The following is a 17,893-nucleotide window of genomic DNA, read 5'->3' on the forward strand; positions in this document are numbered from 1 at the left end:
AGAATCTGCTGATCATTTGTGGTAAATGGCACTTTAAAATCCCCCCACCTGCATAAAAATTCCAGTCATTCTTGGTCAGTGACACTTTAAACCTCCCTAAAAAGCACAGTCCAGCAATCATTGGTGGTCAGTGACACTTTAACCCCCTCCCACCCCCACCTTAAAAGTAATAATGCAATCCTTGGTGGTCAGTTGCACTTTACCTCCCCCACCTTAAAAGTAACTATCCCAGTAGCAGAGTGGCACTTCAAGTGCCACTCTGCTACCAGTACTACCTGGTTACCAGAGCCACCAGATGCTTCAGTGCTTTCAGTGCTACTAGTGGTACATGTGCCATGTGCTACAGTTTTCCACTCCATTACATGCAGTTAGAAAACAATATTTCTCCCCAGATGCACAATTGATGCATCCAGGGCTAGTGATTAATTCTTAACCGCATGTAGTCATATCACATATGATTACATGCGGTTTGTTGGTGTTTACATGCAGTGGCTGTCACCTGGTTATTTCCTTGAACGTGTAAATGCCAGATTAGGGATTCCTGCTGCAGGAAAAAGCAAGTTCCTCATGCAGGAATTCCTAAATCGCACCTAAACTTACATGTGTGAATGGGGCCTTATTGTGTGTGTATTTCTGTTTGGGGGGGCGTATTTCTGTTTGTGCATAATTCTGTTTGTGCATATTTCTATGTGTGTATGTGTGTACTTCTCTGTGTGTGTATATGTCTGTGTGAGTGAATGTGTGAATATGTTGGTCCTCTGTAATTAAAACCTGCTAGAAAACACTGCACACATATACACAAGTTCACATACTGATATGACACACGCAAACATTAACACACACGCCGACATCACTCATAGAAATCCTGACAATACACACAAAGCATCACAAAAAATATACTGATATTGCATACAAAGAAACCATCGCAAACACATTTACATTTACAGGGACATTATAAACACACGCAGACATTAAAGCTGCTACCGTATATAGTTACATGTTATTTTGAAGTATGACATTTGGCAAATGGCCTCCATGGGAAAAAAAATTGTCCAGTGGCCCCTGAGTGAAATGAGTTTGAGACCCCTGCTTTAGTTGTAACCTAATACTAAAATCAACTGTGGCTCCAATATAACCAAAGACATAACTCAACACATATAATGCTGTGCATGCTGGGATTGCTATTAAATATCTAAGGCACTTTAAAGCACATGGTCTTTCCTCCAGGGTTTCGCCCTGAGAGGATGCATCTGTAACTATCAGTCTTGTCCTTAGGCCTTAGGGCCTAGGGATGTGGGAAGATGCAGGGATCTCCCGTGCTGGGAGGCCTCCTTGAAGTTACTGTATGCCAGAGAGTGCTACCAAGGCCTTGAAGTTGAGCTGCAGTTATCCCCCACATGGGGATTGGTAAGTGACTGACTGGGTTGGTAAGTAGCACAGGAAGCTTTTCATTGCTTTCCTGCCTTGAATTCTAAGAATGAGCATACACGGGTTGCTCAGATAAAAGGTTTACACAGACAACAATAACCTTGTGTTATTTTACTTTTTTTTTATTTGTGACTATTTTTGGTTGATATTATGTCTCTATCATTTAAAATACACCTATGATAAAAAATATAGACCTTTAATTTCTTTGTAAGTGGGCAAACTTACAAAATCTGCATTGGATCAAAAAATTATTTTCCACACTATATAACATTGTACCTGACTCGGTGCAACCCCAAAAGCACCTCAATAGATAGGTAGGAATACATTTAGCAAGGTAGGCTGGGGGATTAATACTATCTAAAAAGGACTTAAGAGCTTTTCAGTGTGATGATAATGGGGTCTGAGTCTGAATATTAAAAATTCAACCTACAATTTCATAATATGGAATTGGGCGGGATAGTGTAAAATAAAGGTTCATCCTCCGCCTGCTTTCCAGCCCCAGCCCTGCCCTAGGGGCTGGCTCCTAAAGGACTGACAAAAAGATGCTGAACTAGCTAGAGATGGCTCTCGTTTTTAAAAACATCAAGCAACTAAGCAGTCTTAACCTCACAGAAGAGTTCCCCTTTAATTTTTGGACATTATCGGCTGAAAGCTTGCTTGAAGAAGAGCCCTTCAGACTTCTCCTTTGCTTATACAACTCTGAACTCTGTCAGAACTCCTAAAACCAGGACTGTTGAGTATTCTCCTTTTATTCCCTTTTATTTTGCTGTTGTATATATATTTTGTCTCTTCTTTTTTAATATCTTTTTCTGTATATTTTCTGCACTGTTTCTTTTATGAAAGGACGATCTTAAAAATCGTTAAGCTTATCTCTACCCTCTAAATACGAACTTAAAGTATCCTTGCCTCTGTGTGTAGCGCTACTGTATAGTGAATCCTGTCATATTCCTGTCTGAGAGGACAGCGATATCATAGGCATTGTTAAGTGTTTGAAATTGGCACAGCACTTGCTGGGCACGGTCTGTGTTACCGTTAAAAAACACATGGTGGCAGCGAACGTTTGTGGGCAAAGGTCCAGATGTCCTGCCAGTCTTCTGGAGGCATTGATTGGTCAAACTCCTCCAAGCATGAGAATTTTGCATCAAAGAATTTAAAGTATGTGTCAAGATTGGGAGGACCCGAAGGACATAAAGCATGTTCGGTAGAAAGGACATTTTGACTGCGTGGATTCTGGCAATCTATGAAATATTAAAGTGTCCAAAAGTTTATGTAGTTCTTTCATAATAGGTGGGGAAAAACTGTGTACAGGTATTCATACTTCAAGGGAGAGCAATCCCTAAGTAATTAAGAGTATTAGTCTACCTAAGTTAAAATAATCTTGTTGCTTCTTCCAGGGTCAAGGCAGATAATGGGACCATCATAGTTAGGACTTGGCTTGGCTTACCCAAAGATCCAAGATTAAAGCAAAGTTGTTCAATGCTGTAAAAAGGTTGGGAGGCAAGTGAGGGGATATCAATGACCAGAGCATGTTGTCTGCAAATAGGGAAAGTTTATAGTCCATTACGGTTACTTCAACCCCTTTATTATCATGGTGAGTTTGTTTGTATTCGGCCAAAGACAGAGCCAAAATTAATTAAAAAAAGGGGACAGCGCTGTCTTGCACTGTGGTCAATGGGAAAAAAGTGTGGATTCAACTCCGTAATATTTAATTTTGGCTTGTGGATTCGAGTAGAACGACTTTACCCTGGTGATAAAATTGTTACCAAATCCCCAGTGGCCTAAGGTCTCAAATAGGTGAGGCCAAGACCCTGTGTAAAAGGCCTTAGTGATGTTAAGTGCTAGTAGCATCAGTCCTTATGGTGGGGTTCTAGCCAAATGTATCAGGTGTCTGATGCTGCTCTGGTTTGTTTGCGAGGGGTGACTAGCACCTGATGTTTTATACAGTATTTTAATATTTTTGGTAATTAAGGAAATGGTGCGGTAGTTAGTCCAAGAATTCAGGTCTCTATTAGACTTAGGAATCATCACAATAGTCACAGTGGGAATTTACAGTGTCTGTTCAGATCCCATTGTAAAGATTCGCCAGGTACAGGGAAACTATATCTAACAGATTATTATAGAATAGGGCTGAAAAGCCACCTGGACCTAACCTTTTGTTAAGCATCCGATAAGGCCATTCCAGAAGAAAAAGAGTTTTCATTCAAGGTAAATTATTCAGAGGTTTTCCCACTGCAGATCAGAAACTGTGTGTTCAAGGGATACTAGGAAGTCATTCATAGTTCACAGAGATAGGGACGGGGCCTGGAGTATTGATTCATAGACGCCCAGGACCACATCGTGATCTAACCACTGCACTGGGAGGATATGTGTGGAGGTGACTAGGTGAATGTCTGCAGGAATCCAGGAATCATGTGGTCTTTACAGGATTGGGAACGGTGGGGGGGGGGTTCTCTTACCCTAGGATAAAAATTGGAAATGTATTGTATGGAAAGGAATTTAAATGATGTTAAATGTGATATCTTCTGATGTAAAGGGGCTTAATTCTAGTGGTAAAAGTGGTTAAAGACACCATATCGTGTTCTTACAGAAAACTAATTTAACCCATGTTACAACCACTAGATTATATACAGGTCAGTACAGCCAATGGTACTATAGCCTCTCTGACGTTAATAAAGTGAAAGGGGTGGCTATAGGAATTCATAAGAGTATACCCTTTCAATTGGAAGACATGATATCAGATATACAAGGGAGATATTTGTTCTTGAAAGGTCAGCTAGAAAATGTGAAATGTACTCTGGTAAATGTATATTGCCCTAATCAAGGCCAAGCCCAATTTGTATGCCAAGTTTCTGCACGCTTGTTAGACTTTTTATGCATGGAATAATAATAGTGGCCGGAGATGTGAACGGGGCTTTAGAGCCTGAGCTAGATCCATCAACAGGCAAAGCCAATATAACATTTAGACAGCTATCGAGGATTAAAGGGTTACTGGATATAATGCAACTTATTTATACTTGGAGATTGATACATCCAAAAGAAAAGGATTATTCATACTATTCTACAGTACATAATGTATATTCGCGATTAGATATATTTTTTTTTTTGCAAAATATTTTTATTATGTTTCACAGTTTTAAAACATGACAATGCATGCCACTTGTTCCCAACAGGATGAGAACCAGACGTAGCATGCACCTAAAACAGCACACAAAATAACCATTAAAATAATTAAAAACTAGGAAAGAAAATTAAATGCGTGGTTATCCCTTGCGGGAAAACCTGCTAAAGTACAGGTGGGGTGGGGACATTCCCCAACATAGCTCATCAACTGTGCTAGTCACCATATAGGCATAACATTCCAGGATTAGAGTGCTAGAACACTTTAAGAAAGAGGTAATGCTAATAGTATGAACTCAGGTCTCTTTTGGTGCGACAGTGTAGCATGAGTTCCCCCATATACAGGAGTCTCCTAAGGAGTCACTCTGCCCCTCTCCCCATCTCAGACATCCGAGTCCACTGCGGAGTCACTGCACTCTAACCAGCGATCCCAGACTTTGTTTAACTTGGCAGGACATCCTCTATGGGTATACCTGTCCTGATACAGAGGTAGGTTGTCATTTACCAGCTTCTTCCAGAAAGCCAGCGCTGGCGGCCTTGGTTTCTTCCAACACATGGCAATTGCCTTACGGGCATAAAATAACATTAGGCCCACCTGCATACGTTCAGATCTGGTCGGAGCTATATCCTCCACCAGGCTCAGAAGGCACATTCGCGGTGACGCGGTAAGATGTAGAGAGGTGACTTTACCCATATACTCGACTATGGAGTGCCAGTAGGAGGTGATGAGGGAGCACTCCCAGAAGACATGAAAGAAGGCACCCTCGGGGCACATGCATCTCCAAGAACCTGGAGAGATAGAGGCATTCGTCTTATGTAGGCGGTGAGGTGTGAAGTATGCTCTATGAAGTATCTTAAACTGAACCATTCTATCCCGTACTGCAACCAATTGTTTAAAGGGGGCATCCCAAATCTCCTCCCAATCCTCATCATCTAAGTCTGGGATGTCCGCTCTCCATCTAGACTGTAGGGTGCGTAGAGTGGGGGAGGTCAGGGGGTAGGGGGCTTGCGGTCCTCTACCAAGCAAACTGGTCAGGGCCTCCACCGAGTTCAGGATTGCAGCCTCCAGCATGACAGAGGAGTTGTTCACATGCGCCGACAGCCACCAGTTGGCTGTAACCAGTTGCATGGCCAGGAAATATTTATATAAGACCGGGAGGGCCAACCCTCCTTGGGCAATAGGGCGCATTAAGGTCGTAAGTTTGTATCTTGGGGGCTTGGAACCCCACAAGAAGGAGGAAACTAGTTGGTTAAGTTGACAAAAATAAGATTGGGCAATCCAGACTGGGGAGTTTCGAAAGACATGTTAGTTTAGGTAATAGCTTCATTTTTACTAGATTGATTTTCCCTAGCAGGGATAAAGGTAAGTTTGCCCATGCCTTCAGCCTCTGTCTCATATCCCCCAGGATTGGAAGTACATTCAGTGCTAGGTACTCTTGCAGTAATCTGGAAACCATCGCCCCAAGGTATTTGAAGGAGTCCGCCCAGGACAGATGGGTAAGCGTCCTGGGTGCAGATCTAGTCCCTGGGTCAATGGGGAACAGTACCGATTTATGCCAATTGACCCCGAGACCTGACACAGCAGAAAATGCATTCAATACTTCTAGGGCACCTTGCAGGAAGGGTCCCGGATCATTAAGGAACAAGAGCAGGTCGTCCGCATATAGCGCCACCCTCTCCTCCAACCAGCCAATGCGAAGCCCCTTAATGAATGGGGATTTTCGCAGTGCTTCAGCTATGAGCTCCATGGCCAGGGCGAAGAGAGTGGGCGACAGCGGACAGCCCTGCCGAGTAACCCTGCAGATAGAAAAAGGGCTAGACAGGTTATTACCTAGTTTCAGAGAGGCAACAGGATTGTGGTACAGCAGTCTAATCCAGCAAGTGAACTCCAAGGGGAATCCCATCTTGTCCAGTACAGCCCACAGATAGAAAAAGCCTTTGACACAGTGGAATGGTCCTATGTCAAAAGACGCCACCACTCCCGGTGTTGACATGGGATGCATGTATGTTGGTGAATAGTCTGTGCAGATTAATATCGGTGAATCTGCGGGGCATGAAGCCAGTTTGGTCCGAGTCTAGCAGACTATCTGTCAGTTGGTTAAGTCGTACACTAAGAATATTAGTTAAAATCTTAAGGTCGCAGTTGAGCAACGCAATGGGGCGATAGGAGGCACAGTCCGTCTGGTCTCTAGGTGGTTTATGAATCAGGATGACATGGGCTCCAGTCATTGAGGGCGGCAGGTGGTTAGTCTCTAAACAAGTATTTGTACATCTCGCACAGGCGTGGGACCAATAAGCCCACGTGTGTCTTGTAAAATTCCATGGGGATCCCATCTGGACCAGGTGATTTCCCATTTGGGAAAGAATGAATGGCATTCGATACCTCTATGTCTGTTATTGGTTGTATCAGAGAGCCACGCTGACTGTCTGATAACCATCCCAGAGCCATCGTGTCTAACAGGGGCCGCAAGTCCGAGGACTGGGCATCTGTCAGCAGGGAAGACGCATACAGGGTAGTATAGTACTGGCGAAATACCTCCAGTACAGCCTCTGGGGATGTTACAAGAGTGTTAGGGTCAGAGCGTATTTCGGCAACTACAGTTTGGGGTCGGGCCGCCTGGGACAGCATAGCCAATAGACACCCATTTTTATCCCCATTCTCAAAGAACTCTTGTTTACATTTATATAGGTCAGTTTTTGTAAGATCCGCGAGGTGCAATTTAAGTGTGCGCCTGGCTGTCATGAGAGCGTCAAAATTGTCAGGAGTGGGGGACAACCCATGCTCAGAAAGACATTTGGCTTCCGTATTCTGGAGCTCGATGGTGCAGGCGGTTTCCTCTGCTCTAATAGCCTTTTGGAGGGATATGTAGTCCCCCCGCACATAGGCCTTACATGCATCCCACAGCACAGCGGGCCCAGCAGTGGAGGTGTTATGTTTCCAATATAGCTCAACCGATGGTGGGATTGCCTCCTGAGCCATCGGGTGGGATATCCAATGTGGAGCCAAACGCCAAAGGGCCCTGTTCCTTCTCTGGTTAGTGCGAAGGGTCAGCCACAAGGGGGAGTGATCAGATATGCCCCCAGGCAGGTATTCCACCTCTCCGATGTCAGACAAAAGGGAGCCGCCAGCAAACGCCAAGTCTATGCAGGATGCAGATTTATAAGAGGAGAAGAAGCATGAGTAGGCTCTGGATGTGGGGTGTTTCCATCTCCACACTTCAGTGAGCCCAGCAGTCACCGCCCAAGTCGGAGAGGTGGGATCCGGAGGGGCCAGATCTATACATATCCGGAGCTAATGTGGAGTTAAAATCACCCATAAACAACACTTTGGCAGGACCTTGCGAGGAGATCTTATCTAGCAGTGCATACAGTACAGCAGAGTGATAGGACGGAGGAAGATAAACATTTACCAATATATATCTTTGTGACCACCAAATTTGCCATTAGGATCCGTGTGAACCTCCTCCACGGTGCATGGTAAAGACTTAAGAACAGACACACCTCGCGAATATGCGGAGTGGGTAGCATGAAACGACCTCTGCACCCAAGGGCGTCTAAAGGCCAGGATCCTGTTGCCCAACAGATAGGTCTCCTGCAAAAATAGTATGTGGGGGTTATGCTGTTTGACATATTTAAACATAAGCGCTCGCTTAAATTTTGAGTTGAGGCGCCTGATGTTCCAGGACAGAACCCTAATCTCTTCCACACTCCGCATATTCACGGGCACAACCAATAAAATGTAACCGAGGCCCTGTCAGCAGGCCCCAGAGACCTATACCATCTCTCCTAGCAATATCAGATAGAGACATATGGAGTCGTAGCACTTGAGCCCACCACCTGTACAAAAAAAACATAAAACAACCGAACCAAGGGGAAAAACAGCCCCTACCCTCCCCAACCAACCCAGAACCCACCCTGCCAACCCAATACATAACCCAAAACCACTCACAGAGCAAAGCGTATCATGAGGCTTAGTATACCCAAAAAAAGGAACTCAGTCAGAAAAAAGGAAATTGTTCAACCAGAACCAGTCTGCTAGGGCAGTGTAGTGACCCGATAAGAACTACTTCCAGTCCTCGAGCTTCGGGAGTCATCGAGCTCAATCTGCGGTAGTGCTGAAGAAACGGTAGGAGAGCTTGGTACATCCGAAGGATGAAAGCCGCCTTGCCATATGGCAGCCACAAGAAAAAAATAAAACATATGAAGAGAATGGTCAGGCCGCATCCAGCCAGGCGGCAGCTGCTGCAGGAGTGTCAAAGAAGCGGGTAGTGTCCCCATCACTTACCCGCAGCCGACTAGGATATAGTAGACCATATTGGAGGCCCTTCTCTCGCAGCCTCTTACGAATCTCCGTGAAGGATCTGCGCCGCTGCTGTATTTCCGCAGAGTAGTCAGGGAATAGAGAGATATGAGCATTTTCATACTGAAGTGTAGGGGGACTTCTCGCCACAGCAAGGACTAGACATGTGCGATTCGTTTCGTTACGAATCGAAATTCGTACTAATTTTCCTGAGCCATCGGGTGGGATATCCAATGTGGAGCCAAATATACATTTATAGTGGAGTTGATGGTAGTTTTTTTTAAAGTCCGAAACGAAACAGAACACATTTTTTGACGGCGCAAAAGTCTAGCAAGGACCCAGTCCCTATCCCTGTAGTTCAGCAGGCGGATGAGGAACGGGCGGGCCGGTGCCCCCGGCTTCGGTGGGACCGGCAGAACGCGGTGCGCTCTCTCCACCACGAATGTGGGCAGCAGGTCCTGGAAATCCAGCAGCTTGGCCAAAAAGGTCTCAGCGAATTCAGCCGGTTGTTTTCCCTCAGCTCGTTCAGGGAGGCCCAGCACGCGGACGTTATTGCGGCGCAGGCGGTTCTCGGTATCCACCGCCTTCTCCTGTAGGCCCTTGAGCTGTCTCTGTAGCAGCTTGAGCTCTGCGGAATCCTCCCGCACCGTCTCCTCCACCTGAGAGATCCGGGCCTCAGCTGCCCCCATCCGAGTGCGGAATTTGTCCATGTCATGGCGCAGGAAGCCTACCTCGGCCGACAGCGAATCCATTTTGGTCATGAGGGCCTCCTTACACGGTGTGATGGCCGCCAGGATGTCCGAGCCAGAGGGAGTGGGAGTCAACTCAGCGGCACCGCTCGTCTGTGTTCCCACTGACATCTTGCTGCACTCAGCCAGTACAGCCAAGATGGCCGCCTCTGAGACACCACGAGGCCTGCTCCCAGACGAACGGGTCGACCTGCTCTTGTTACGTTTCCATTTATGACCCCGCCAAGGAGGAAATCAGGTAAAAGATGCGTTCAGCAACACCCGACCACAGGTAAGGGAAAGACATCAGCCTCAGGATAGGCTCAGGATGTTAGATTGAGCACGTCTGCACGGGATCACATGCCGGCCACGCCCCCAGATATAATATTTTTAAACCATTATTATTTAGGATGCTTAAAAATCAGCCTCTATAAAAAGGTAGCAGCTATTTCAGATCATTCCCCAGTGATACTGGTTATTGACTTAAAATTATCTCCACCTAAAAGAAATAATTGGAAATTGAACGAATGTCTGATACAAAGTGCGGAAGATGTGGATTATGTAACACGGGAATTAAAGAATTTCTTCCACTTGAATGATTCTCCAAAGATATCACCAGCGACTCTCTGGGAAACGCACAAGTCTGTTATACCAGGTAGACTGATAGAGATGGGCTCAAGGAAGAAAAAAGAGAGAGTAAAAAAATAGGAAATGTATTAGGACAGATTAAAATATTAGAGAAGGCACATAAACACTCTCTAGCGGTTGAACAACTACAACAGTTAACCACTTGCCGTCCGCCCGTAGTAAAAAAACGGATGGACGGCACTGCAGCATTGGCGGGTTGCAGTCTCCAGACGGCAATTTTTTTAAATGGCCTGGATGGGAAGGGGGTTTAACACCGCGCATGTCAACTGGTTAAAAGGAGAACTATGGGCTTTTCGCCATAGTTCTCCTTAGGGTAACGGGAGGACACAAACTAGCGTCCTCCCGTCACCCTAGGCTCAGTATACCGCGAGCTGTAGCTCGCGGTATACTGAGACGCCGCAGTATACGTCACAGGTCGGCTAGAACTATGAGGTGAGTGAAAAGCACTCACCTCATAGTTCTCCTTTAAAGACAAAAAGAGAAGAATTGAAACCACTACTGAATATTAAAACTGCCCAGAAGTTCCAAATGTTGTCTCAGAGACAGTATGAATTGGGAAATAAACCAAGTAAAAATTTAGTGAGAACATTACGACAGAAGTATAATAACACATATATCACTAAGATAAAGTCATTGAGAGACCAGGTGGTACACGCTGCTAAAGATATAGCTAAAGTAAGGAAGAAACAAAAACAAAAGAGCGCCTCCATCGCGTAAAACCGTTTTAATGAGACAGATTTAAACAGATAAAAACATACTCACAAAAGTGGAATTTTTACAGGCATGAATAGGTAAAATCATGAAAAGCTTAGCCCACCGGCTACTCTTCCTCCCTGAGGTTAACGTTTCTGAGGCCACGCCTCTCTGTCAGAACCAATAGGGAGTGTTCTGTTGACTCCCTTTTTAAAGCGCGACTCAGCTCAGGCTTACCATTAAGAAACACCTGGGGTCACTGGGATTCGAAATAAATTTTCCCGCTTAAGCAGAAGTCATTTTATAAATTATCTTCATAGCTATGTTTATATCTGGAAGACTACGATCATTTATATATAAAAAACAAATATATACCGTATATACTAGAGTATAAGCTGAGTTTTTCAGCCCATTTTTTGTGCTGAAAAATGCCCCCCTCGGCTTATACTCGAGTCAGCGTCTCGAGCTGGTCAGGTTTCTTCTTACTTACCTCGCCGAGCGTCGCGTCACTGCTGCTCCGGTGGGCGGCGCTCCGAGCGGGGTCATCTGGCAGTCTCCGGGTCCTAATTTAGGTGGCCGGAGACTGCCAGATGACCCCGCTCGGAGCGCCGCCCACAGGAGCAGCAGTGACGCGACGCTCGGCGAGGTAAGTAAGAAGAAAAAAACCCCCCCCGCAGCGGCCAGTCAGGAGCAGGGGAGCAGGGATGAGTCAGCGGCGCGCTGGTCAGGCGAGAGGAGCTCCAGGTGGGGTTGTAATTTAGCTGGCAGGCACCTCTAAGTCAGCTAAATTAGGACCCCACCTGGAGCTCCTCCCACTGGACCAGCGCGCCGCTGACTCGTCCCTGCTCTCTCCGTGATGTGATGATCGCTCACCGGCACACGGACACAGTGAGTGAGGGGAGATTTGGGGGGATTTATTAAGCAATTATGTATTATTTGCACTGTATTAGCAGTATATACTCTATATAGAGTATATACTGCTAATACAGTGCAGACAATACATTTACAATTATACTAACATGAATGGATTAAATGATCTGTATGTAGCCCTGTACTATGGATCATTTAACCCATTCATGTTAGCAGAGGATCATTGTAAATGTATTGTTGCAGGCACTCTATATGTACATGTACTATATACTACATATAGAATGCACTGAACAATACATTTACAATTATCCTCTGCTAATATGAATGGGTTAAATGATCCGTAGTACATGATATGTAGCCCTGTACCCCCTTTTCCACTTACAGAGCTAGGTTATTGTTTTATGGGGGGAAAAAGAGAGCAAAAGAAATTGTGGGTATCAATGGAGTTAGTAATATGTAAAATTGATTTACAGATAGTGGGTTGGATACCGAAACAATTTAGACCCCAATAAATGATAATGTATTTCTTACTACCGAATACATAACAACTTGGGACTCACTATATTTAAAATATGGAAGGGATTACAATTCCCCCCTAATGCCTCTGCTAGGACATAGTTACTTTCTCCCAGGCATGACAGACCCCTATTATAAGAAATGGGCAGGAGGAGATAAATGGCTACTACGTCAAGTGATGGAGAAAAGAACATTAAAACCGCTCAATGAGATATGTAAAATATTGCAACTTACCAATATGGATAAATGGAGATATCAACAACTTAGACACTTTATCCGTTTTTGTGTGTGTTTTTTTTAAGCATATAGTTTTTATTAAGAGTTTTCATGTTTAACAATGCGATGACATGTTAGAGGTAACAGTCGAAAGAAAAAAAATGAAAGAAAAAAAGAAAGAATCCAAATGAAGAACTTCGAAGCCCGTCGACAGTGCAGGGTCCCTGGGGCCCTGGGCCCCAGAGACCCTGCACTGCTCCATATTCCACCAAGGGGGGTGCCCAGGACCGGACCTCATTGGGCCCCCCCACAGCCTCAGGCCCTGGTGCAGCCACAGCGGCTGCATCGGCAGTAGTTCTGCCCCTGTCTTGGCCGCTAAAAGGCAGTATTTATCCATTCTTTACCAAAACCTATTAGATCAATAAAGGAATTACACCCACTAGAAGAAATGTTTGAAAAAGGTGGAGCCAATAGAGGAATATCCCTTATATATAAAACTTTGTCTCAGAAGATCCACAGTGGCACAAATATTTAATACAATGGGAGGAGGAGCTAGGATGAGAGTTATCAGATTCACAAAAGGGGAAGATACTTTAATTAACTCATGCTTCATCCAGATCTTTCCGGATGGTAGAAATTAATTATAAGTCGGTATGTATATGGTATTATACCCCAGTAAGGTTAAACTTAATTTGGACAAATCACTCTCCTCTTTGTTGGAGGGGATGTGGAGAGCCTGCCACCTGTGACCATATGTCGCGGATCGGGGCTCACGGGTATGAACTGGAAACAGGTCTGTGGACCCTATCTACTACACTGGCAGGGACACTTAGCGAAAAGGGTGCAAGCAATGTAGGATGACAACTCCCAGAGCTGAAGTGCAAACAGGGAACAGAGCAGGGGAACTGAAGGAGGTGGTGGAAGACAGAATAGGCTGGTAGTTCAAGGTACTGGGCAGGGTGCTGCAATGCCAGGTAGGTGGCATGGGGTCCCCCAGGATGTGGAATCTAGTGGCCAGCCGGTGTTCACCAGAGCTCCTGATGGTGGAGATGGGATTGGCTGTGTGCTGACGTCAGGTCACAATCCCTAGGTCCACCCAGCTCACCTAACAGCCAGGAATGGTTGACAAGGCCAGAGTTCTGGACAGGTTGCAGACACACATACAAGGGACAAAACAAAGGTCAAGGACAGACAGATGACTAGGACTTCCAGGGAAAATCCAAAAGATAGGGACAGACTGAAGACTGGGATCACCAGGGACAAGTCAACGTTCAGAGCAGACCGAGGACAAGGATTTCCAGGGACAAGCCAAAGGTCAGTACACAGGCAAACTTCAAGGAATTCAGGTTCAATCACAATCAGGGGGCTCAGCATCAGTGGCTTCACAAGCGGGGTGCGGGGGGTGCCACCTGCACCCGGGTGACACCATTGGAGGGGTGACACCAAAATGACTGTCATTTTGGTGTCATCCCCCTCTGAAAAGTCGGGCGCACGGTCATGAACCAAACGCCTGACAGTATCAGGAGAGAAGAGGGCGCCCGACGGCATACCTCATCCCGCCAGGTGACTGTCCCCTCCTCTCTCTGCCGGCGTCCATCACCAAGATGGCCGCCGGCAGGTATCGGAAAATAGCCGCGTGTGCACGATGACGTTGCGTGTGAAGTCTCGGCGGGGTGACACCCGGTAACTGCTCCGGGTGTCACCCACCCTCGGGACGCCCCTGCCTGGCATCTAGTTTGGGAAAGCGTTGCTCGGGCATTCGCTGCCCTGGATTTAAAGACAGGAAGAGAGAGGATCCACAGGATTAGCCACAAGTGGACTACAATGATTGGCTGAGAAGCTGCATAATAAACAGCAGGAGAGGTCGGCCGACGCCTAGAGCTGCCAGACTGGTGCAAGAGTGAGTCAGGTTCAGAGCACATGCCTGGAGGACTACAAGCAACAGCACAGCCCTGCATGCCTGCAGAACCAGCAGTAAGAGGTATGTATATATTTGTAGAACTACAAGTAACCGCTCAGCTGCATGTCTGCAGCTGAACTGTGACACCATATTAGTGAGCACATGAGGTTTAAGTAGGCGGTAATTAGGTTGGATAGTAAACACGTTAATAGGAATAAAAGAAATAGGGTTAGGAGTAATTGTAAATACAACATAATTATTAATATATTATACACTCAGATAATGTACATGATTGAGAGGAATCGACTGTCTCCAGGGAGGTACGTCCTCCGTACTGTTGACCATATAGGTGTTAGAATTGGGAATTTATAAAAATATGTAATAAGGGAATAACACATTTAATACACATGAAGGGGAATTAGGGCTTAAGGGGAGGAATACATTGAAGAGAGGGGAAGGGCTGAAGAAGAGCACTGGAACACTCTAGGAAGAGTAAGTGGGAACACCATATATCAGACACAGGGAGAGAGGGATATAAAATTAATAAATAATCCTCCGACCTCCCGCGACCACTTTTTTCTCTTCTTCTTTCTTATGATCTTCCACTTATGGGTCATAAAGAAAATAAGAAAAGATAAAGATCTTTTCTTATTTTCTTTATGACCCATAAGTGGAAGATCATATGGAAAGGTACGGGATAGGTTTGAATAATAAGGAATAGAATAATTATTGTAATTGAGTAGATGCCAGTTAATGGATCGTTAATATTGAAGAGTGAGAGGAATTTCTTGTAGACAAGTATATGTAATAGGGAGGAGGGAAAACACTATGTAAATGTTTGTTTGGCTATGTGTTTATGATTATATGTATGTATTTATGAGTATTTCTATGTTATATGTATATTTGATATTTGGAAAATGTAATAAATAGATATTATTAATAGAAATGTACAACACCTATGATCAAACGAAATTTGAGCAGATGTTTCTGTGGAACTTTTTAATGTTTTTAATTTTGTAATAAATAAAATATAAAGCTCTTATTCTAAAATAGTGTGGACGACATCTGTGTGTTGTGATACCTTTAAAACCCATTACAATTTTTTTTGCACTAATACTATATAAAAGGTGCAGTAACTTAAGCCGGGTTCACACCTAGGCAGCACCGTTTTTTCGCGTTTGTACGTGCGTGTTCAGCGTTCGGTTATTTGTGCGTTTATGCAAGTTATGCACATTTTGATGTACATGAAGACAGCTCGTGAAACATTGCGAGCAATGGACAAATGAGCGTTTAAACGTGCAGAAACGTGCAGGAAAATGTGCAACATGCTTCTGCTGTGCATTGTGAGGCGTTTCTATTGAAGTCTATGGGGCAAAAACATGCTTTAACTGCCCAACGAAGCTCATGTACCTTTTCGGGCATTTGGCGTTTTCCTGCTGGCGTTTTTCTGCTCAGGTGTGAACAAGGACGCTTGAAAATCATTGGATTTCTTGTGTTGGGCATTTAAAAGTGCTTTTCCAACTGCTAAAAACTCCTAGTTGTGAACCAGGCCTTAGGGCTGAGGGGCCACAGATAAATTGAAGTAAAATTTGAGAAAACTTGCTGAGTATTCCTGAGGAACTCACCTTGGATTCAATATCTAGGAGTTTAACAGTGGAGCTGTTTACTTGTAATGCCATCTCTTGGGTCCAGACTTTGCTTTTAGCATCCATCGCATTCAGTTTACGAATGGCATCCTCCACTGTATGGACATCATCATCCTCATCAATTGTAAATGTCACCAAATGCTGAAAAAGAAATATTCAATAAAATAAAATAGCTATAGTTATGTTATTACTAATGACAATAACATTTCAATTTTGTTTCCCCTGCCCTCTTGGTTGTAGAAATTAACGCACAAGTGTTGGAAACAATTACATTTTACAACAGGTGCAAATTTTTCATTTTCATAGTCTAGAAAGATAAAACTATGCATCATATACAAAATATAAATGCAACCAACAAAATGGTATGACAATCTTCCCAACCCTCTTCTCCCTTTCCTTCCCTCCCCCTTCTCCACTATGCTTTTCCCCCTCTGAGCTGTCCCAACTTTTTCTTATTTCTCTCTTTCTCCACAAACTTCTTTATGTTCTTTGGAAACTTCAAGTGGATCATTAGATAGCTCCCTGAGACACCAGAGACAGAAAAAAATCCACTTGTATAGCAGGAGTGGTTAACCTTTGTTAAATATGTCTTATTTTCATCTGTTCAGACAAAGAGCAGCACTGTTTCTGTTTTGCACTTGACCTATTGGACTTTAATACTGCGGCTGCATTGCTATTACAGATGTTGTACTTCTGCTGCTTGTGATTAAAATAAAGAATTTAAAAAAAAAATTGTTAAAAGGGAATAAAACTAAAAAAATGTAATAATTCACTAATAGAATGTTTGACAGACTAGTACAGTAAAGCAAGAAATATACTCACCAACTGTATAAACTCAAGAGATTTATCAATTTGTGCCAAATGTGATGAAAACAATTTGGAAGGAAATAAAGTAGCTAGCTACACCTCCATTCAATCAGAAATAGTGGCCGGTTAATTCGCGTACATAGCAGAAAAAAAAAATGATTTTTGACTTTACTGTAAAATCCTTTTCTTGGAGTACAGTACAGGCCACACACTCCTTTAATTATAGTCCCATGGTTATGTGCAACTTCCTTCAAGTGACTGGACATTGGAAAGAAGAATTATGAAAAACCTTCTTGCTGGTGTTTGTTCTGTGTGGGAACTGGCTGCAGGAGCAGAGGAGGAAGTGTTGCTCGCAGGCGCTCAGTGACAGCCACAGTCCCTCCAGTAAACACAGCCACACATTCCCTTCAGATGAATAAATAGGTACACAGGATTCTCTATAGGGCAAGCCAGGTAGCAGTGCACGTTAATATCTGTCATTGTGCCGTTTGGTATGGGTGATCCAAATAGCTGCATTCAAAGGGAGGGGGCTGGAACTGGGAGGACGCTGGGCTGTCACATCTCTTTCCCTCCCCAGTCTGCCCTTGGCAAGTGAAATCAAATGATGGCTTTCTCATAAAAAATATTATTACAACAGGGGCAGATGTGGCAGATATATCAGCAGGGGCAGATGTGGAAGATATCGCAGCAGGGGTGATGTGGCTGTGATGGGGTGGTATAGAACACTTTCCCGTTTAACTATGTTCTATCCCATGTTCTATAATGGCAAGTAGTCACCTTAGCTGTCTGACAGTGTCCTCCTGGCTGTTCTCGAATTGATTCTCACTGGAGGAAGAATGGAGGGAGGCTACACTCTGGGATGTGGGAATGCATGCCTGGCCAGCAACATCAACTGAATCAGAGGTGGATCTGTAATATTAGGCAGCTGCTGCTCGCTGGGTCCTCGCAGCTGAACCCCCGACACAGCCCCATTGTAGATCTGTCACTGTCGTCCATCTCTGTGGCCAGGGCAGCCCCTCCATTG

General features: G+C 44.5%; 1 protein-coding gene across 1 annotated transcript in view; it reads right to left on the bottom strand.

Annotated features, from left to right (window-relative positions):
- The window catches only part of LOC108798064 (epidermal growth factor receptor kinase substrate 8-like protein 1), a 305,359-nt gene that overhangs the window by 140,767 nt on the left and 146,699 nt on the right, over nucleotides 1–17,893 (bottom strand). Inside the window, exon 5 of the mRNA XM_018569773.1 lies at nucleotides 16,042–16,203. Within this exon, the coding sequence (XP_018425275.1) occupies nucleotides 16,042–16,203 (162 nt within the window). The remainder of the gene's footprint in view (nucleotides 1–16,041; nucleotides 16,204–17,893) is intronic.

The sequence above is a fragment of the Nanorana parkeri genome, unplaced genomic scaffold (genome assembly GCF_000935625.1).
Source record: "Nanorana parkeri isolate BGI_ZX_2015 unplaced genomic scaffold, ASM93562v1 scaffold1393, whole genome shotgun sequence".
Lineage (NCBI taxonomy): Eukaryota > Metazoa > Chordata > Amphibia > Anura > Dicroglossidae > Nanorana > Nanorana parkeri.